The following is a 22500-nucleotide window of genomic DNA, read 5'->3' as shown; positions in this document are numbered from 1 at the left end:
ACATGCAGCAAAGGGCCGCAGGTCGGAACCGAACCCGCGGCAGCTGCGACAAGGACTGAGCCTCTGTACATGGGGCGCACGCTCAGCCGGGGGAGCCACCCAGGCGCCCCAAAGTTTGGAATATTTTGAGAAATAGTTAACTATATTTTGAGAAAAAAAGTCTGAAATTTTCTATGAAAAAACAGTGGCTGTATTTGTAGAAATAACGTTATATTTTGAGAAAGAAAACTAATATTTTAGTGGGAAAGAAAGAGCGTAGATGTCCTGTTTTTACCGTAGTTTCATGGATTTCATGGATGCAGAAATATATTCAACAATCCGTCATTTCTAACCCACCTGTACAATCACACACCTGTCTGAAGTTCTGTCTTTAACGTAAATAACTTATTTACAAGCTGTTTGAAATAGGGCCGCAACTAACGATTATTTTCATAGTAATCTGTCGATTATTTTCTCAATTAATTTGATTAGTGTCTGTCTGTCTGTCTCTCTCTCTCTCTCTCTCTCTCTCTCTCTCTGTCTCTCTCTCTCTGTCTCTCCCTCTCTCTCTCTCCCTCTCCGTCTCTCTCTCTCCCTCTCCGTCTCTCTCTCTCTCTCTCTCCCCCTCTCTCTCTCTCTCTCCCCCTCTCTCTCTCTCTCCATCTCTCTCTCTCTCTCTGTCTCTCTCTCTCCCTCTCTCTCTCTCCCTCCGTCTCTCTCCCTCTCTCTCTCTCTCCGTCTCTCCCTCTCTCTCTCTCTCTCCGTCTCTCTCTCTCTCCCTCTCTCTCTGTCTCTCTCTCTCTCTCTCTCTCTCTCTCTCTCTCTCTCTCACTCTCTGTCTCTCCCTCTCTCTCTGTCTCTCTCTCTCTCCCTCCGTCTCTCTCCCTCTCTCTCCCTCTCCCTCTCTTCACTAGGGCTGCAACTAACGATTATTTTAATAGTCGATTAATCTGTTGATTATTATTATTTTTTTTTTAATTTGTTTGATCTATAAAAATGTCAATTATTCAACACTGCCATGGTATTCTCTCCCTCGTCCCCCCACTAGAAACCATCAGTTGCACCTCTGACCCCAAAGTCTATCAGTTTTTAGGTTTTTTGGGTCCATATGCAGTTAATGATCTGCATATTCTGCAAAGTAGAGGGAGAGAATATCATCGCAGTATTGAATAATTGGAGCCCAGACGCAATTTTGTAATTTTCTAAATTTCAGATCCTCTGAATAAAAACAGAAAATTGGAAAAACAGTTTAAAGATCCAATTTTTTAATTTGTCAAGGTGGAAAAAAAATGAAAAATTGGATATTTTAGTTTCTCTGACCCAGAATTAACCCGCTAAACGTTTTCTGTCCTACCAGACTCTGGAGTTTCCGGTTGGTCCCTGAGGATGCTGCCGATCCTCCTCGACACAGCGTTGAGGAAGCTGCTGACGGACGGCGGCCGCCGCTCGGAACCCGCCTTCCTGCCGGCCGTCCTCTCCTCGCCGCCCCGGCCTGTCCCGGGCTCGGATACGGACCGCAGGTAGGGGAACATCCGGCGCAGAGAGCCGAGCCGAGCCTGTCCGTCTCCGCTGAGGTCGCGCTGAGCGCCGCTGAACCTCGGCAGGCTGAGCAGCCGCGGCGGAAGGCGCTCCGTGTCGTGTCCTTTGCCCTCGGCGGCCGCCAGATGTGCAGATGTCCGCCACTTGTATCTGTCCAACGGCTGCTCGGGAGCCGCTGGCGATGGGTCGGATCGGTGCCAAGGCTTCCTGTAACGGTGCCAGAGGTACGGAGCGTGACGGGGGCTCTGCACCGGACCCTCGCAGCCCTCGGGGGGGCTTCTACGTGCACTCATGGTCCGGCACACAAACACTTCCCCCAGGCGGCAGCCGCGAGCAGATGGTTGTGGCTAGAAGGGATACAGCTGCAGCAGGAAGTTACGCACAATCTCCCTAACTCTCGTCTAATATAACAATATAATTTGAATACTTTAAAAAAGGAAACGTGGGCGTGTTTCAACCCAGAACCACGATCTTTTTCCTAAACTTAACTAGTGGTTTTGGTGCCTGTCGTAGCCGTAGCTGTATCCCTTCTGTAGTCCGATCCAGAGCAGATGGAGGCCTACAAAAATGGCCGAAAACATCTGGATTGCCGACAGCCGTTGGCACGGTTATGCTCCGAGCCGTCAGGTCGGGTTCTGCTGCATGGCGAGCAGACGGCGAGTTCGAGCTGCCGTTTCTGTCTTCTCTTTCTCAACTCTTTTCTGGCGGTGACTGGTCTTCCTGGGAGGAAGTAGAGCGTCATATGGAGACCAATCCGGCCAATCAGGCTTCAGCAAAGAGCCCAAAAGCAGCAGACTGTGGTTTCCCCCGAGAAACTGAAACTGCACACGCAGTTCTGTGTGTCAGCCTACATGTTCTTCCTCATCTCCTTATCTTAAGTCTTGGTTTTATAACCTTATTACTATTATTACTACTTATTAATACTATCTCTCAACACATCAACTAACTAACTATCAAAATATAACAACTGTGAAAATTTCATGAAACTACTGTTACAAAAGGACTTTTTTTTAGAATATATCAACCTTTATTAGAAATTTTGACATTTTTTTCTAGAAATATAAGAATATTTTTTTCTAAAACATGGCATTTTTTTCAAGAAATATTCCGACCTTTTTCTCAAAATATTTTGACTTTTTTTTAGAAAACTTTTTTTCCTCAAAATATATCAACCTTTATTCGAAAAAATATTAGAAATATTTTGACTTTTTTTTCTAGAAATATAAGAATATTTTTTCTTAAAACATGGTATTCTGAACTTTTTTATAGAAATATATCACATTTTCTTTCTCAAAATATTTTGACTTTTTATATACAAACTTCAACTTTTTTCTCCTCAAATTATTTTGACTTTTAGAAAAATATATCAACTTTATTTTGTCAAAATATTTTGACTTTTTATAGACAAATTTCAACTTTATTTTGTCAAAATATTTTGACTTTTTTATAGAAATATAACAACCTTCTTTCTCTAAACCCATCCTTTTTCTCTCAAAATATAACAACTGTGAGGATTAAACATTATAACTAAGGACTTTAAAGGACTTTTTTCCCCCTTGAAATATTACGTTTTTTTCCTCAAAATATATCAACCTTTATTCGAAAAAATATTAGAAATATTTAGACTTTTTTTTCTAGAAATATAAGAATATTTTTTTCTTAAAACATGGCTTTTTTTTTTTCAAGAAATATTCCGACCTTTTTCGCAGAGTATTCTGAACTTTTTTATAGAAATATATCAACTTTTTTTCCTCAAAATATTTTGACTTTTTATAGAAAAATATAAAAACTTTTTTTCCTCAAAATATTTTGACTTTTTATAGAAAAATATAAAACTTTTTTTTCCGCAAAATATATCAACCTTGATTCGAAGAAATATTAGAAATATTTTGACATTTTTTTCTAGAAATATAAGAATCTTTTTTCTTAAAACATGGCATTTTTTTCAAGAAATATTCCGACCTTTTTCGCAGAGTATTTTGAACTTATTTTATACAAATACATCAACTTTTTCTTCTCAAAATATTTTGACTTTTCAGAAATATAACAACCGTCTTTCTCAAAATAAATTGACCATTTATTCTACACAAGTAGTAACCTTTTTTCTCAAAATATAACAAGTACCTTAATGCAAAATCCACTTAATTTAAAAACAGATTAAATGTAAATAAATGTTTGAGTGCAAACAGAAAAATTAAAAAAGCGTTTCTCCCGGGATATATTCTGTGTTTACGTCTGTCTGGATTATTTTAGTGGCGAGAGACACACACGAGATTATCAGGCTCTGGTTTTTAAGAAATAATCATCTCAGATTTCTAGATTACAAGATAAAAATACAGACGTTCATCAGCGTTTTATTTCATGCTTTTTAAAATTCTTTTTGTCACTTTGTTCAAAGCTTTTTTATATATCGTACTCAGTAAAAACCTAATTTAAATGACATATCTACATTTTTTGTTGCAAAAAGCTGAAATTATTTATTTTGACTGATAGTTAAGATCATATAGTTTGTTTTTAAGATTATATTTTGGGCTTTTCCCTCCTTTAATTGACAGGACAGCCAGGTGAGAAAGAGGAGAGAGAGAGGGGGGGGAAGACATGCAGGAAATTGTCTCAGGTCGGACTCGAACCCTGGACCTCTGCGTCGAGGCATAAGCCCTGAAGTATAAGTGCGCCAGCTCTACCACTGAGCCAACCCGGCCACCAGCTCAGAGGATGTTGAGTGCATCACAGACCGGTTCGTGTCAAAGTTTAGTCAGGAGACGGTTTCAAACCCATGTTTCTGATAAAAAATTGAAAACACAAAGGGTTACGAGACCGGCCGCCCTGCGTGACCCACATGTCGGAGTTGATTGGATCATGAAGCGGCCGGTATCCGTGGCGACGCTGCATGTAGGTCAGAGCTAAGACTCAGCCGGGCTATAAGCCCAGAGCCCTCCGAACCAACTGGCACTCATCCCTCTTCCTCTTCCACTTTTTAAGATGCTCTTGATGCTTTTATTTACGTTTTTCATGCTTTTAAAAAGGGTCCAAAATGTGTGAAATGTAACAAGTGCCAAAAACCAAAAAATGAAGGTGGTTTTTGGCAATTTTTACATTTTCACACCTTTTGGCCCCTTTTTTTTAGGCCACATCCACACATATCAAAACAATCTTTTTTTAACCCGTCTTCCCTGGATTTGTTTCAAGAATAGTTGTGTCCAAACGGATCCATTTGTAAAAGACTCAACGCGCTACTTCATATTCCAGGCCTATAGGCGGCGCTGTTTCTGCTACAGAAATTCACCAAAACACGGAGAAGAAGAGCATAGTTAACATCCACTTCCCGTCATAACATGACTAGACTATAACGTTCTCTTAATACATCTGTCGGTACACGATCCGTTCTGCCTGCACGATCCGTTCTGCACATGCGCAAAATGTTCGCGCATGCGCGGTTGTACGAGGATTTACGACACTGCACGATCTGTTCCACGCTTCCGGTCGACAGCCAAGCTAACGTTAGTTTAGCTAACAGCTAATTCGGCTAACCGCTAGCTGATTGTAGCGGTCTGCCGTTAGCCTCCACAGGCAAGCTAACGTTAGTTTAGCTAACGGCTAATTCGGCTAACCGCTAGCTGATTGTAGCGGTCTGCCGTTAGCCTCCACAGGCAAGCTAACGTTAGTTTAGCTAACGGCTAATTCGGCTAACCGCTAGCTGATTGTAGCGGTCTGCCGTTAGCCTCCACAGGCAAGCTAACGTTAGTTTAGCTAACAGCTAATTCGGCTAACCGCTAGCTGATTGTAGCGGTCTGCCGTTAGCCTCCACAGGCAAGCTAACGTTAGTTTAGCTAACAGCTAATTCGGCTAACTGCTAGCTGAGACAGCATGTAATAACTTTAAAAGACCCTCAAAATAAAACTTGAAAATAAACGTTGACATATATAACAAACACCTAACATATATAACAGCTGTTACGTCAGTTCTACTTTACTTGTGCTCATTTAAAATACAATCACTCAATACTTGTCTTTATTGTCATTACTGTGAAGTCTTAATTTAGCTGTAGCTGCTTTTCCCATTACGTTTGAGTTAACGTTATTTTAGACTGAATCTAGCTGTCAGCTAGCGGTTAGCCGAATTAGCTGTTAGCTAAACTAACGTTAGCTTCCCGGTGGAGGCTAGCCATAGGCTAGCGTGGAACAGATCGTGCAGGTCGTATCCTCGGTAAAACAGTATTATCTTGCGCATGTGCAGAACGGATCGTGCAGGCAGAACGGATCGTGTACCGACAACATCCATGGACTATAATAACTTTCACCACTGCTCATTTTATAAAGGCCGCCGGAAGAAAACAAGTCTTTGTTTACATTGTATAATGTGCTGTTGGATTGCTTTTTATTTTGCAATTCTGTCTGCCATCAGACATGATAGCAGCGCGCTAGCTAACAGAGCTAACATTAGCGCGCTAACGTTAGCTCTGCTAACTAGCTAACATCAGCAGTCAAACAAACATCAATGAACCAATGTCTTTTTGATAATCTACACGTTTTTCTACAATAAGCCGTGGTAAACGTTACTATAATCCGTTCAAGGAGTTGATGAGCAGACAGATTAGCTAGCTAGTTGATAAGTTGTCTACTTCCAATTAATAAACAGATAACCATAGCAGCTAACGTTAACGTAACGTAGCTGCTTTAGCGATGTTTAACTTTAGCTACATAACGTTAGCAATATATCTTGTGTAGAATCCAGGACCGGCAGAGCAGAGGGAAGTGTCGGGGAGCAGAGACATTATTATTATATTTATTTAGACAAGTATTTAGATGAAGTGAGCGTGTTTGACCACGGAGACGGGATACGCTCGCTTATAGCTTCACCGCAGTCGCGTGCGTCAGTTGCCGCGGGTAAGAGGTCGAGGGGTGTGGCGATGACATCATCGATACGGACGTATTCGTCGTCTAAACGAAGCCAAAAGGGAGCCGTTTTCGAATTTTTTCACCCTGAGACCAGGTTTCAAAAAAGTGCGTTTACTGGATCCGTGTGGACGACGGGCCCAAACGATGCTACACGTGCGTTTGCACCAAAAAGCGTTTGCGTGTGGACGGCCCCTTACACACGTTTGACCCTTTTGGCCATTTTTTCCACTTTTTCAACACTTTTTTACGCTTTCAACACTGAGACACTTTGGCCCTCTTTAAGACCCTTTTGGGCCCATTTTTAGAACCTTTTGGCCCTTTTAAGACCCTTTCTTAGACCCTTTTTATACACTAGGCCCTTTTGGCCCTTTTTTTAGACCCTTTTGGCCCTTTTTTTAGACCCTTTTGGCCCTTTTTAGACCCTTTTGGCCTTTTTAGACCCTTTTGGCCTTTTTAGACCCTTTTGGCCCTTTATCAGACCCTTTTAGCCCTTTCTTAGACCCTTTTTATACACTTTAGGCCCTTTTTTTTAGACCCTTTTGGCCCTTTTTCAGACCCTTTTTATACACTTTAGGCCCCTTTTTAGACCCTTTTGGCCCTATATCAGACCCTTTTAGCCCTTTCTTAGACCCTTTTTATACACTTTAGGCCCTTTTTTTAGACCCTTTTGGCCCCTTTTTCCACTCTTTCAACACTTTTTTACGCTTTCAACACTGAGACACGTTGGCCCTTTTTTAGATGCATTCTGTAAAAACCAAAAAACAGAGACAGAAAATTGTATCTTCAACTTAAAATCTTGAATCATATCAAATCCTGAGTTGAGTATCGTATCATAACATTATTTCAATCAAAGCCAGAACAGGGTTTACAATCCCCCCCGCCTCTAAAAACATTCAGAAGTTAAACTAGACTCAGCTTTGGCCAGAGTTTCCACATTTCTACTGTTTGCACGGAACAAAAGATAAATGTAGTTTTGCAGACTGTGAAAACAGCAGGAAGAGAAGAGGAAAATGGCATAATTCACACCTCTGATATCAGCTTTATTTCAGTCTCTTTCACACCTGCAGCTTCACCTGGGAATCTCCCAAATATACCAGTTATTATCACCATATCTGTGTCTCAGGGGCCGTCCACACGGAGACGCATTTTGGTGCAAACGCACACGTTTCTCAACGTTGTGGCCGATCGTCCAAACGGATCCTGTAAACGCACCGCCTGAAGACGCACTTCCTTGAAACCTGGTTTTTCACAGGGTGAAAAAATTCAAAATTTGCCGCCCTTCTTTGCGTCTTCGTTTGGACGGCGAAGCCGCATATTTGCGTATCGATGATGTCATGATGATGCGATGACGTCTCATGACAACAACGATGGCGGACAGCTTGTGTTCCTGCTGGAGATGATATTGAGCCTATTAGGGTTACTCAACGGACCGCGTAGCTCCTATGGCGCCATTTTGATGCTACCTAGCCATCACCTCCCGTTAGCATCCCATTGACTGCCATTCATTTTGACGTCACTTTGACAGAGAATAACTTTACATCTGAAGAGTTTAAAGACTCTATTTGTCCATTGTTTATTTCTAAAGAAACACGACAATGTATAAAAGGCTCCATTACCTTGTAGCTCACGTTATGGCTCCGTAGCAGACGTTTTTATAAAAATAGGCTAACGATTGGGTCATAACCACGAGACTTACTGTCTCATAGTAGAGGAATTACCGTATAGTACAGGAGAAGCTCTCAGGCAGTTTGGACTTCCATTAGCTGTTTAAGTGTAATTACTAATGTTAACTATCATTTCAGTGATCAATAATTAGCCTGTGTCTATGTTATCTCCTTACATATACCTACGCTCTCCGTCTCTGCTAGATTGGGAATGATTGAGATTTCTCTTGGCACAGCTACCAGAAGACTTCCAACTTTCAGACAGGTTGCTCACGTCACATCTACGTCTTCAAGCTCAGTTGGAGGCTGCTCAGTAACGCTCAGCCATCACCGGGAAAGATCTTCTAATATCCTTCACTGGTCTCCGTCCAGAGACACGGGACCTGCTGGTCCATTCTGTATATGTCTATGGAGTTACTAGGGCAAAATATACTGTCTGTCTGTATACAGCGCGCAAGCTTAATGCGCATCTGTAGCAGAAACAGCGCCACCTATAGGCCTGGAATATGAAGTAGCGTGTGGAGGGGCGGCCTCTAGCTCCCCCAGTGAGAGCGTTCGCCCCATGTAGGCTGAGTCCTTTGCAGCGGCGCGGGTTTGAATCCGACCTGCTGTCCTTTACTATGTGTCATCCACCAGCTCTCTCCCTCTTTCATGCCTATCCACTGTCACTACTTAATAAAGGGAAAAGCCCCCAAAAAGTAGAGTGTTGAGTCATTTACAAATGGACACTTTTGGCCCTTTCTTAGACACTTTTGGCAATTTTTTAGACCCTTTTGGCCCTCTTTAAGATCCTTTTGGCAATTTTTTAGACCCTTTTGGCCCCTTTTTAGACACTTTTGGCAATTTTTTTGACCCTTTTGCCACTTTTTTAGACCCTTTTGGCCCTCTTTTAGACCCTTTTGGCCCTTTCTTAGACACTTTTGGCACTTTTTTAGACCCTTTTGGCCCCTTTTTAGACCCTTTTGGCCCCTTTTTAGACACTTTTGGCCCTCTTTTAGACCCTTTTGGCCCTTTCTTAGACATTTTTGGCCCTTTCGGCCCTCTTTTAGACCCTTTTGGCCCTTTCTTAGACATTTTTGGCCCTTTCGGCCCTCTTTTAGACCCTTTTGGCCCTCTTTTAGACCCGGCTCTAAATGGATCTGTTTGGACGCATATATTCTTGAAACGATGCCAGGGAAGACGGGGACAAAACGGTTGTTTTGGTGTGTGTGGACGTGGCCTAAAACGTTGGGAAAGCTAGAGCAGATAAGAAATAAAGAAGAAGTCTGACTACACTCATTACATCTGAGAAAAGTCTTTTAGTTTCATTCATTCGGCTTCAGCTGCTGCACCTTCAACCTTACGGTGACGGGGGGGAACTCTGCAGTATGCTGGACACGGTAGTCTGAATCTGACTGAGAGCTGGAATCTAAAGCATTTCCTGGCATGGAGCCCAAACATTCCTGCTCCGAAAACATCGCTGTGAGCAACGAGAGGAAAACGAACGGGGACTCTGGGAGGAAGTTTAATCAGGTAGAAAGAGACGCAGAACACTGGGAGGGACCACACAACAACATCTCAACACTATTAATGGATGGATGAACAGGCAGACAGGCAGACAGGCAGACAGGCAGGCAGGCAGACAGACAGGCAGGCAGACAGACAGGCAGACAGACACAGATAGACAGACAGACAGACACAGATAGACAGACAGACAGACAGACAGAGACATGCAGACACAGACAGACAGACAGACAGACACAGATAGACAGACAGACAGACAGACAGACACAGATAGACAGACAGACAGACACAGATAGACAGACAGACAGACAGACAGACAGACACAGACAGGCAGACAGACAGACAGGCAGGCAGAAAGACAGACAGGCAGACACAGACAGACAGACACAGATAGACAGACAGACAGACACAGAAAGGGAGACACAGACAGACAGACAGACAGACAGACAGACAGACAGGCAGACAGACAGGCAGACAGAAAGGCAGACAGGCAGACACAGACAGGCAGAAAGACAGACAGACAGGCAGGCAGACAGACAGACCGATAGACACAGACAGACATACAGACAGACAGACAGACAGACAGACAGACAGACAGACAGACAGGCAGACAGACAGACAGGCAGACAGACAGGCAGACAGACAGACACAGACGGACAGACAGACACAGACAGGCAGACAGACAGACAGACAGATGACAGACAGACACACAGATAGATACACAGACAGACAGACATACTGTATTCATCCAGAGGGAAATTTTAGACATCCAGTAGCTTAGACAACCATAACACAACAAACACACACACACACATATTTCACACACATAAAAATCACTCACAGAAATTAGGTTTGATCCCTTGAGAGTACAGCTTTGGTTTTTAAGAGACCAGAACTGGACCTTTTGACTAATTTGAGGGTACAAAATGAAGGACAATTGTCTTTTAAAAGGTTGCCTTTTTGCTTGCTTTTACAAGCATTTGTACCCTTTTAGGTTACAGAACGGCACTTCTGTTTTTGAGTGTGCAGCAGTTTCAGCCCGCTGTGATGCACGAGGACAGAAACTAAAAACTGCTGGTCCATTAGACGCCACTCTGGCGACTTCTCATCACCCTGCCGGCCGGAAACCAGGAGTCCCAGCAGCCCTACCGGCTAAAAATAACCAGCCAATAAATCAGAGGAGGCAGGGACGCAGCCGGCCCCTCAGGAATCCTCTGGGTAAATCTCCCAGAAGTCTCTGCTGCTGCAGGGCGACGGGGCCCGCGCTGCGTCACAGACGGGAAGTTCAAACCCAGCGGAGGTCACTGGGAGAAAACACGGAGACGCTTCAACATCAACTTTTAAAGGACTAAGGTTGCAACCACTGATTATTGTCACCGTAGATTAATGTGTGGATGAAACACACACACACACACAGAGACACACACACACACACACACACACACACACACACACACAGACAGACACAGAGACACACACACACACACACACACACACACAGACAGACACAGAGACACACACAGAGACACACACACACACACACAGACAGACAGACACACACACACAGATACACACACACACACACACACACACACACACACACAGACACACACACACACACAGAGACACACACACAGACACACACACAGACACACACACACACACACACACACACAGACACACACATTACAGCACTGTATGTTTGTACATACAGTGTTACTAAAAGTCCTGATTATTTACATGGAGTCTGGTGTAGTTTGGTGATGGTGATTTCAGGGCTGTTTCCTGTTAAACTAAAAGGATCTTACTCTTTAACTAAAAGGTCTATCTCTGTAGGGATCCTTTCATAATGTTGTTAGACACTTAGAATAATAATCTGAGTCTGTCAGCAGCAACAGCAGAACTTTTAGTGGACGCTGACGTTACATTGCAGCTTGTTTCGCCGCTGTCTTGCTTAATACTTGTCACTTAGACACAAAAACATGAGAAAACAGGGTCGAAAAACACCAAAGTTAGCCTTTAAACTCAAATTAGCACAAACTTACAAACATTAACTGTCCTCTGAGGACAGACACAGTTTCCGCTCCGTGTCTTGTACATGAGGAGAGTTTGAAAAAAACATCGAAAGACATGGGGAAAAACTTCGGAATGAGAGTTTTAAAAAAGCGTAAAAGTTAAAGCCAGTGTCTCCTCTATGTCGATTTGACCGTGGCGGCCCCACAAGATCAAATACGGTATCAGAAATAGGGCTGCATTGTTAGTCACTGGTTGGAGAATAGTGCGGACACACAAGGATAACTAGCCAGCTGAGATCGTGTGTGTGTACGTTGATTGATACAGCATAGTATTGCAATATTTTCCGTGGCAATACTGTATCGATACACAGACGCCAAGTATCTATCTTTATTATACACGTGTTGGTCAGTTTGTCTGCTTGACTATCCCATTTTGCAGCAATACAATTGAAGTGAGACAAACAGAGAAATATATATTTTTACATTAAACAGATGTTGACAAAGTTTACTTTTGGGGACATCATTTGAAGTTGGAAAAAAGTAAATTGCACGTGGCTGTTGATTCGATAGCGATTGCTGAACGCCCTCGCCCACGCTTGTATTTGAGGTGCCTTATTTACATGCTGAAGGAGTTACACTGCATTAAGATAATGTAATTAATAGTGGGTTTAATTGTTATTTGCTACAGAATGCTTAGCCTATATGTCAAGATCAAAGTTGGCCTATATAGTAACAAAATACAGTTCAATCACAACAGAAAATATGCCTCATTGTGTGTGTGACAAAGTGACAAAAGCTAGGGAAGTAATAGGGTCCAGGTTGAAAACCCCTTTAAAGTTGGATATGAAGATGTGATCAGTGGTCTCCTCTGGTGTTTTTCCACGGCGTGTCCTGTCCTGAAATAGACAGCCGGTTATTTTCGTCCGGTGAAGCTCGACTCTTGTTTTGTTTCAGAGAGGAAATCCTGTCTCAGCGCCCAACCCCATCATCCTGATAACAGCGCGGCCCGTGAGGAACTTTCCATTTCCTCCAAAAGATCGGCCACTATTGTCCTGAAGACCTGAACCTGCTCACCAGTACCGGGCCGACACAAACACCACCAAACTCTGATTTACACTCAACGATCTAACACACAAAAGGCCTATTTCTCTCAAATATTGTTCACAAATCTGTCTCAATCTGTGTTAGGGAGCACTTCTCCTTTGCTCAGGTAATCCATCCACCTCACAGGTGTGACATATCAAGATGGTTACTGCACAGGTGTGACTTAGGCTGGACACAAGAAAAGTCCACTCTAAAATGTGCAGTTTTACTGTATTGGGAGGGTCCGAAACCAGTCACCAGCTATGTTTCCATCCATACATTTTTATCCGAATTAAGTGATATCGAATGAAAAATGCCTTACCGTACGTCCACACCGCCGCCGACTCGAGCTGCAAAGAAGCTCTGGCCGCCCGGTCGAGGACGCTGGTCAGAAAGTCCGGGGAAGCTGTTTGAGGCTTTGGCCGCTCTGACGTAGCAGCATTCTATGTTCATCATGGAAAAAGATCAAGCAGCCACTGCACGGCCAATACACTGACACTAGAAACCTTTTATAAATGACATATATAATGACAGAATGTGTATTGGTTGTTGGTCGCAGCGGTGTCTGTTAGCAGTTAGCTCGCTCGTTAGCCGCTGAACCGCAGCAGCGTGCAGGCAGAGCGAGCAGCCGCCAGCTGTTGATCCGTGCAGGACTTCACCGTGAGCGGACTGTTTAGAGACCATGTGACCGGCAGGTAACGTTAACTGGTCCCTATACGCAAATATCATAAATGATAGGGAACCCAGCAACGGCCATGATGAGCTTCTCCTCCTTTTTCTCTGAACTAATGTTTTGGTAGGAACCAAAGTTTACATCGTATGTTTCTCTGGAATCAGCCAGCGTGAAGGACGTCTATATTCTGATTGGTTGCCGCTGAACCGCGTCATAGCTCATTACCATAAAGTTGACCTACTTTCAACTTTCTGATTGACGCTCTGGTCGCTCAAAACGCCCAAAACGTGACGCCGACAGATTTCCCGCTCCTTGCAGCTGAGAGAAGCAGCTTCCATTGAAAATGAATGACTTCCTGTATCTTTAGAAGATCAAGGCGGCGGCGGTGTGGACCGACGGTTATGGAAACAGTAAAATTCGATTGAATTTCATGAATATCGACTCAAATGAAATACGTTCGTTCTCATCGGATTTTATCTTGATCGATATACGGCTGACGGAAACGTTATTTGCCGAATAAATAATGAATTGCGATTAAGTTTTAGGTCATTTTATGGTTGCAACCCGCCACAAAACGAAGAAGAAGAAGTTGTAGTTCATTTCCGCCCAGTATTTCCGCTCTGTCTGCACACATGGCGGGCGTCAACAAAGACAGATGGAAGTGGACCAACGAGGAGACGAGAGACTTTTTGAATTTAATTTACGAGCAAAATATAACGCTGTCGTTCCCACACCACAGGCCGCCTCCTCTGTCGTCGGGCATTGACGTGATTCTGCATCACCATAGCAACGTGTTGATAGCGTCGTTGTTTTCTTATTATAGCGTGATATGTCGCTATCAGCTGGCACATAAGCACTATTACAACTTGTGCAGTATTGATCATTTGTTGGTAGATGGTACGATCCATTTTGTCTAGCAAAACTTTGTTCGCAAAAGTTAGCTTGAATGTTGTTGATTCAGTGCGAAAATGAACGGAAACACCTTAAAATGTCTCAAATCAATTCGATATACCAATTTGATTGCAAAACAGCACGTGACGTCATTACGCAACAGGTTTTTATTCGCTTTAAAGCTGCTGGAAACACACTTTCTCCAGCTTTATTAGCGCGAGTTTTTTTACCGAACTTCAGATAATTCGATTGACAAGTGGATGGAAACTTAGCTACTATGTGTGTGTCTGTCTGTCTGTCTCCCTCCCTCTCCGTCTCTCTCTCCCTCTCCGTCTCTCTCTCCCTCTCCGTCTCTCTCTCCCTCTCCGTCTCTCTCTCTCCTCCCCTCTCCGTCTCTCTCTCCCTCTCCGTCTCTCTCTCCCTCTCCGTCTCTCTCTCCCTCTCCGTCTCTCTCTCTCTCTCCCTCTCCGTCTCTCTCTCTCTCCCTCTCCATCTCTCTCTCCCTCTCCGTCTCTCTCCGTCTCTCTCTCCCTCTCCGTCTCTCTCCGTCTCTCTCCGTCTCTCTCCGTCTCTCTCTCCCTCTCCTCCGTCTCTCTCTCCCTCTCCGTCTCTCTCCGTCTCTCTCCGTCTCTCTCCGTCTCTCCTCCGTCTCTCTCTCCCTCTCCGTCTCTCTCTCCCTCTCCTCCGTCTCTCTCTCCCTCTCCGTCTCTCTCTCCCTCTCCGTCTCTCTCTCCCTCTCCTCCGTCTCTCTCTCCCTCTCCGTCTCTCTCTCCCTCTCCTCCGTCTCTCTCTCCCTCTCCTCCGTCTCTCTCTCCCTCTCCTTCTCCGTCTCTCTCTCCCTCTCCGTCTCTCTCTCTCTCCGTCTCTCTCTCTCTCCGTCTCTCTCTCCCTCTCCGTCTCTCTCTCCCTCTCCGTCTCTCTCTCCCTCTCCGTCTCTCTCTCTCTCCCTCTCCGTCTCTCTCTCCGTCTCTCTCCGTCAATTAATCTGTCGATTATTTTCTCGATTAATCGATCAGTTGTTTGATCTCTAAAAATGTCAAAACATGGTGAAAAATGTGGATCAGTGTTTCCCAAAGCCTAAGAGGACGTCCTCACATGTCGTGTTTTGTCCAAAACTCAAAAGATATTCAGTTTCCTGTCCCAGAGGAGAGAAGAAACTAGAAGATATTCTCATTTAACAAGCTGGAATCAGAGAAATCTGATTTTTTTTAATAAAAAAATTGCTCAAACGATTAATGGATTATCAAAATAGTTGGCGATAAATTTAATAGTTGACAACTAATCGATTAATCGATTCATCGTTGCACCTCTAGTCTTCACGGATTAACCCTTTAACGACCTGCAGACTAAATTCCTGTACCTGTGTCCCGTGGGTTTGCCGCCGCCACACCTCAAATGTAGACACCATTATCCATTTCTATGGACATGGAATGAACTCAGAAGCAAGCATCAGTCTGGCTCCACTTTAATGCTACCAGGGATCTTAGGTGTGAATTGGCGCCAACACAACAACCTCCCACAATCCCCCGTCCAATCTGACGGCTGGAAATCCCAGCGGGCAGCGTCACACCCAACATCCAACACCCAACATCCAACATCCTCGGACCGCTCAAACACGTGAAGGCTGCCAGACGTCAGAGACGACATCCTGCAGCAGAACAGATGGAAACAAGCCTTCCTGTCCCGACATTAGGGAATGTGCAGCCTCTTCACATCAACGTGGGGCCCCAAAATAGAGATGGCCAGATACCATTTTTTGCTTCCCGATACCGATTCTGATACCTGAACTTGTGTATCGGCAGATACCGAGTACCGATCCGATATCAGTGGGTTATATTTCTTTTATTCTGCAGTTTGACGGTCAGCTTTAACGGAAAAAGAACATACATAAACTACTTTAACGTAGATTTTCTTTAGGGCTTTATTACGTGGTATGGGATCGGTGCATAAACTCCAGTACTTCCCGATACCGATACCAGCGTTTTAGGCGGTATCGGAGCCGATACCGATACCAGTATCGGAACATCTCTACCCCAAACAGTGGTGTAGTCCAGTTTTTTGTAGTGAGTACACTGTGATTTTCCTAGTGGGTTTACAGCGTATACCTGCGTATCACGTAGAGAATACACCACTGACGCCAAATATATATTTATATCAATTATTATTCATTTCTCAATGAAAAAATATAGAGAAAGAGGGGGAAAAAAGCCATATTCTCTTTCCCTCTCACGTGATCTGCTGCTTCTCTTTGTCACATACAGTTTTTTCCATTACAATTTGCATGATTTGGGCTCTTCTGCATGCCACCACATTGGATCATGTGGTCATCGTGCATGTATACTGGGCAGGGGTGCCCTGAATCCAGGATTTGGCTTCGAATTCAGCTGAATATTGGGCTTTTTGACAGGGTTCGGTTTCTGCCGAACCCTATGCTTGCACTACGTGACAAACCCTACGGAGCGTACCACGTGACGTGTGTGCATATTTCGACAGAGTGACAGTGTAAGTGAAGAAATAGACGGAGACAACAAAACGGAACGAATCATGAGCGCATGATACTATCCTGAAAAAAAACCTGTTGCAGTTAATACGCCAGAGTTAGCCAAACGAAAGTTGCGGAGAGACTTTCAGCATCACTCCTGGCTTTTGTCAGAAACATGAATGAATTAAAAATTCCTAATTGTTTGTATAGTCAACTTACATTTAGCTCTAACACATAAATACTCCACTAGACATGCCACTAGAGATCTTTTTAAAGTTCCTAGAGCCCAAACACAATCAATGCAACGTACAGTATTGTATCGAGGGATGGTTGCTAGGAACTCAGTCCCAGCAGAGACTGCCAAAGCGCCTAATATATCAAGCTTTAAAAAACTAGTAAAGGACCAGTGTTGCCACAGTTACTTTGAAAAAGTAACTTAGATTACAAATTTATTATGGCACGAAACGAAGGCGAGTCAACCGTGTTTAAGGGCAGCATTTCCTCTACAACATACCGCCCCACCAACTTCTTCAACTCTCCCCCACTTACTGGTTTTGCACCGAAGTCCAGCTTTTGTTGTTTGGGTGGTGGGGGACCACCTGCTCTCTGCTTCGCACCACCTGCTGGGACTTGCTCTGTAAGTTTGACTGCGGTGCTGCGACTCCAAATGTTTAAAAGTTTAGTTTGAGTTTAGTTTGTAAAATTCTGCAGAAATATGCGTCCACAGATTCTGTGTTGGCCCTGGTAATTTGCATATTTAAACATAAGATTTCAGAAAACTGATTGTCAGTAGCCAACTGGTGACGTTTTAATGCTGAAACAAACGAGTCAGTGTGTCCCTGTGTGTGTGTGTGTGTGTGTGTGTGTGTATGTGTCTACGCGTGTGTTTTTGTGTGTGTGTGTGTGCGTGTGTGTCTGTCTGTCTGTCTGTCTGTCTGTCTGTCTGTCTGTCTGTCTGTCTGTGTGTGTGTGTGTGTGTGTGTATCCGTCTGTCTGTCTGTCTTTCTGTCTGTGCGTGTGTATATTGGTGTGTGTGTGTGTGTGTGTGTGTGTCTGTGTTTCTCTGTTTGTGTGTGTGTTTACGTGTGTGTTTTTGTGTGCGTGAGCGTGTGTATATCTGTGTGTGTCTGTCTGTCTGTGTGTGTGTGTGTGTATCCGTCTGTCTGTCTGTCTGTCTGTCTGTGCGTGTGTATATTGGTGTGTGTGTGTGTGTGTGTGTGTGTCTCTGTGTGTGTGTGTGTGTGTGTGTGTGTGTGTGTGTGTGTGTGTGTGTGTGTGTGTGTGTGTGTGTGTGTGTGTGTGTGTCTGTGTGTGTCTCTGTGTCTGTGTGTGTTTCTCTGTTTGTGTGTGTGTGTGTGTGTGTGTGTGTGTGTGTGTATCTGTCTGTCTGTCTGTCTGTCAGATTTCTTGCTTCATATTTAAAGTGACAGAACACATCACGGTTCAGGATTAACTCGAGTCACAAGACAACATATGTTCTCATGACTTAACGCTCAGCAGGGCTGGGGGGGGGATCAGTCAGCTTTAATAGGCTTATACACACTGCAGCCTTTCTCTGGATAAAACACTCCGCCGATGCTTTCAAAGCGCCGACACACAGACGGATTAAAACTACAGACGTACTGCACTGAGCAGCTCAGGGAAAATCAATGTTCAACTCCTGATTAACCAAAGAAAAGCTACAAGATCAATATCACTTTCTTTAGACGGAGCTAGGCTAGCAGTTTCCCCCTGCTTCCAGTCTTTGTGCTAAGCTAAGCTAAACACATCCTGGACCCATCTCTCTCTTTGTGAACTGAAACATCCCGACTCTGATGAAGGCTGGGAAAGACTGACAGGTCATTGAACGCAACACGTAACGACTACTATTAACATCAATCATACACACGGAGATTTTGGTCTCGACACACAGACAGGACAACACAAAAGATAAGATCACATTTATCCAAATTGTTGTGCAGAAGTTGACATACAAAGTAGTAGGGCTGTCACGATTCTCACAATCCACAATTCAATTTTTTCTCAAAATATTTTGACTTTTTTCTCATTTGTTTTTTACTTTTCTCAAAATTTTCCGACTTTTTTTCCTCATAAATTCCCCAAAAAAATTCGCGAAAATATTTTAGACTTTTTTCTAAAAAAAATTTGACTTTTTTACTAAATTTTTCGACTTTGTTTTCCTCAATTTTCCGACTTTTTTTCTCATAAATTCAAAAAAACGTTCTCGGAAATATTTTTTACTTTTTTTCTAAAAAAAATTTGACTGTTTTCGACTTTGTTTTCCTCAAAATTTTGCGACTTTTTTTCCTCAAAATTTTCCGACTTTTTTCCTCGAAAATACTTTGACTTTTTCTCTCAAAATTTTCTGACTTTTTTTCTCGAAAATATTTTGACTCTCAATTTTTCGACTTTGTTTTCCTCAAAATTTTCCGACTTTTTTTCTCATAAATTCAAAAATCATTCTCAAAAATATTTTTGACTTATCTAAAAAATATTTTGACTTTTTTCTCAATTTTTCGACTTTGTTTTCCTCAAAATTTTCCGACTTTATTTATCATCAATTTTAAGTTTTTTTCTCAAAATACTCCAGCTTTTTCTCTCAAGATATTTGACTTTTTTCTCTCAATTGAGACGTTTTTCTCAGAATATATTAAATGACTGATAAAACCCACTCAGGAAGCAAGCAGAGTTGGCGTCTGCGTCCCCGTTTCCAAAGGTCTCCGATTGTCTCCGTCCAGACTACAAAGCAACCCCGGAGTTTTCAACCCAAAATAGGGGCAGCAGCATTTCCAAATGTTAAAGTTTTAGGGGCCCGGAAACGTTGGGAGTAGTGTGGACGCCAGGCGTAAACGTAGCTAAAGAGATGTGTAGATGTAGCCTAAAAAGAAGCATAGCCTCCTTTTCCATTTCTCTGATAATCACATCGTATTCATACCTTGCAACAATTAATTGATTAGCAAAATAATCACAGGTGAAAACAATTAATTGGACTACTTCTTTCTGCTGTAAAACATGTTCCTACGTATGTACCATAACAACCTGTGAGAGCTGTACATAGCAACAGTATACATGGATAACTAGTCAAGAATTACGTTAAATTTAAATGGTGTTTAAATGCTTGTTTAGTGTAAAATTTCACACACAAAAACCTCCAAGTAGCTGTTTTTAAACAGCAGCGGTTTGCTCCCACGCACCCTGAACGCAGCAGCGTTTGGTATCTGTGGAAGCATGATTGTGTTAGGATGTTTGCTCTGCCTGCCTGCCTCCCTCCCTCCCTCCCTCTCTCTCTCACCCCCCTCAGTGTTGGTAGAGTGTGATGTCAGCATCCAGTTTGTGCCGGTGATCTCAACCGTCCACAGCTTACACACCTCAAATACATCCAACAATGGCTGCTGCTGCTGCTGCCTCGCCGAAAATAATTGTAAACACATGAGGTCTTTGTGTAGAAAGCTGAAGGTAGTTCAGACATGTTTAGATGCCTGGTAGCCCGATTTGTGGTTGCCGGTTACAGCGTTCTCGCTAAATACTCAACTAGTTTCAAAGATTTACCAGGGTCCAGGTTGAAAAATACCAAAGTTAAAGGTCCTATGACATGTTGCTATTTGGATGCTTTTTTAGGCCTTAGTGGTCCCCTGATACTGTATCTGAAGTCTCTTTATATAGACCTTAGTGGTCCCCTAATACTGTATCTGAAGTCTCTTTATATAGACCTTAGTGGTCCCCTAATACTGTATCTGAAGTCTCTTTATATAGACCTTAGTGGTCCCCTAATACTGTATCTGAAGTCTCTTTATATAGACCTTAGTGGTCCCCTAATACTGTATCTGAAGTCTCTTTATATAGACCTTAGTGGTCCCCTAATACTGTATCTGAAGTCTCTTTATATAGACCTTAGTGGTCCCCTAATACTGTATCTGAAGAAAAAAATACACTTTAACATACAACAAATAACAGACAGACAGGGATGGACAGCAATAATAAATAAAAACAGAAAATCACATTTTAAAACAAGCGCAAACATGTTGGTATATTTGATGTAGGCGGGACTTGAATTCAGTCTGTGAAATAAAAACCTGCAATTTTAGCTGATTTTGTAACTCATTCCATGAAGTTGGAGCACTGTAACAAAAAGCAGTTTTTCCAAACTCTGTTTTAGTTCGTGGAACATCATCCAGTATGAATCTACTTGATCTTAGATTATGTTCAGATCTAGACGTTAAGAGTGTAGTTAAATATGAAGGAGTGTGTCCAGTTATTGATTTGTACACAAAGGTCAACCAATGTTTGAGCCTTCTTGTGTTGAGTGAGGGCCAACCTACTAGGGGTGGAACGGTACATGTATTCGTATTGAACATGCAAATTAATTAACGTAATGTGGAACTACTGTTAGACACGCGGTTCTTTAGGGACAACTAATCTGTAGCCCCGCCTTAGCTCTGGAGCTCCCGAGCTCCGCCTACATGTTGAGTCAGTCGGTCCAGTGAGTCCACACGAAGCAAACTAGTCCCTTCATATACAACCAAACACGGACGTAGCTGTATCCCTTCTCGCCTCGACCACAAATGGCCTCCAGGCCCTGTTTGCGTCGCTGTTTGCTCCGGTATTAGCTGTTAGCTTTGCCGTTAGCGTGTGAAGCTAACACCAAAACTCGTCAACTGCTCTGTGTGAGAAGCTGCTCTTTTAACACCCCTGCTCTGTGCATTCACATATAAGAGCAGCGCTTGTCTCCCATATCACACTACTAGCTGATTGCCTTATTTTGTTTACAAGTTCCAGATGGAGTCTGGAGATGATGTGGGGTAGCCTACTTATTGTTTAGGCTACGGTTTAGATCTTACTTTTTATGCTTCAGGCTGTTACAGCTAGCTCAGGGGAGAGACTGAGATATGCACAATAAAAAAAAATTGCCTTCTGCATTTTTGTTATGCTTTTCCCTCTGTTGTACCGAACCGAAACGTGATGTCTAAACCGAACCGTGACTTCTGTGTACCGTTCCACCCCTACCATCCAACCATTTCATATAATACACAGTGATGGGTAGAGTACTTAGCATGGGTTATAAATCTCAGTGCTGAATGATACACAGAATCCAAAGATTTCAACAGGGACGTTGTGGAGTGTCTGTAAAACACATCACCATAGTCTAAAATTGGCAAGAAGGTAGATTCAACCAACTTTTTGACTTTCTGTGTGAAGCAGGAATTTAAAAAGGCAACCGCGACTACGTTGTGCGTCTTCCCTATTTCTGATACCGTGGCGGCAGAAATTTTGCCGTGGCGAGCCGCCACTACAAAATCAACATAGAGGAAACGCTGCATGAGTTACAAATTAGAGGCACAGATACAGATGCACATTTAGAGATACAGATCGATAGTTACACAAACTTATGAGACTGTTTTAGAAAGAACATGGAGGGATATTAGTTCTGCTACGGAGCTAAAGTTCTCTGTGTGAACAGAGATGGTTTTTGTGTCAAAACAGTGTTTAAACCAAGGGGGTAAGCTTCGCTTCATGGCGCCATTTTGATGCTACCAAGCCATCACCTGCCGTTAGCATCCCATTGACTGCCATTCATTTTGATGCTACCAAGCCATCACCTGCCGTTAGCATCCCATTGACTGCCATTCATTTTGATGCTACCAAGCCATCACCCCCCGTTAGCATCCCATTGACTGCCATTCATTTTGATGCTACCAAGCCATCACCCCCCGTTAGCATCCCATTGACTGCCATTCATTTTGATGCTACCAAGCCATCACCTGCCGTTAGCATC

At 43.2% G+C, this 22500-nt stretch overlaps 1 protein-coding gene across 9 annotated transcripts in view; it reads right to left on the bottom strand.

Annotated features, from left to right (window-relative positions):
- rasal2 (RAS protein activator like 2) overlaps window positions 1-22500 on the bottom strand; it is a 144966-nt gene that overhangs the window by 117710 nt on the left and 4756 nt on the right. For 3 of the 9 annotated variants that reach the window (XM_036005194.1, XM_036005192.1, XM_036005193.1), the window contains exon 1: window positions 1334-2252. The exons of 2 other annotated variants lie outside the window; for them this stretch is intronic. In XM_036005194.1, the coding sequence (XP_035861087.1) occupies window positions 1334-1811 (478 nt within the window). In that variant the 5' untranslated portion in view covers window positions 1812-2252. Of the gene's footprint in view, window positions 1-1333; window positions 2255-22500 lie in introns of those variants that run through there. 4 more of the 9 variants (XM_031303528.2, XM_031303531.2, XM_036005191.1 and 1 more) reach the window with 2 other exon arrangements.

The sequence above is a fragment of the Sander lucioperca genome, chromosome 9 (genome assembly GCF_008315115.2).
Source record: "Sander lucioperca isolate FBNREF2018 chromosome 9, SLUC_FBN_1.2, whole genome shotgun sequence".
Taxonomy (NCBI): domain Eukaryota; kingdom Metazoa; phylum Chordata; class Actinopteri; order Perciformes; family Percidae; genus Sander; species Sander lucioperca.
Note: the sequence above shows the minus strand (reverse complement) of the source record. Positions and strands in the feature narration are given on the sequence as shown.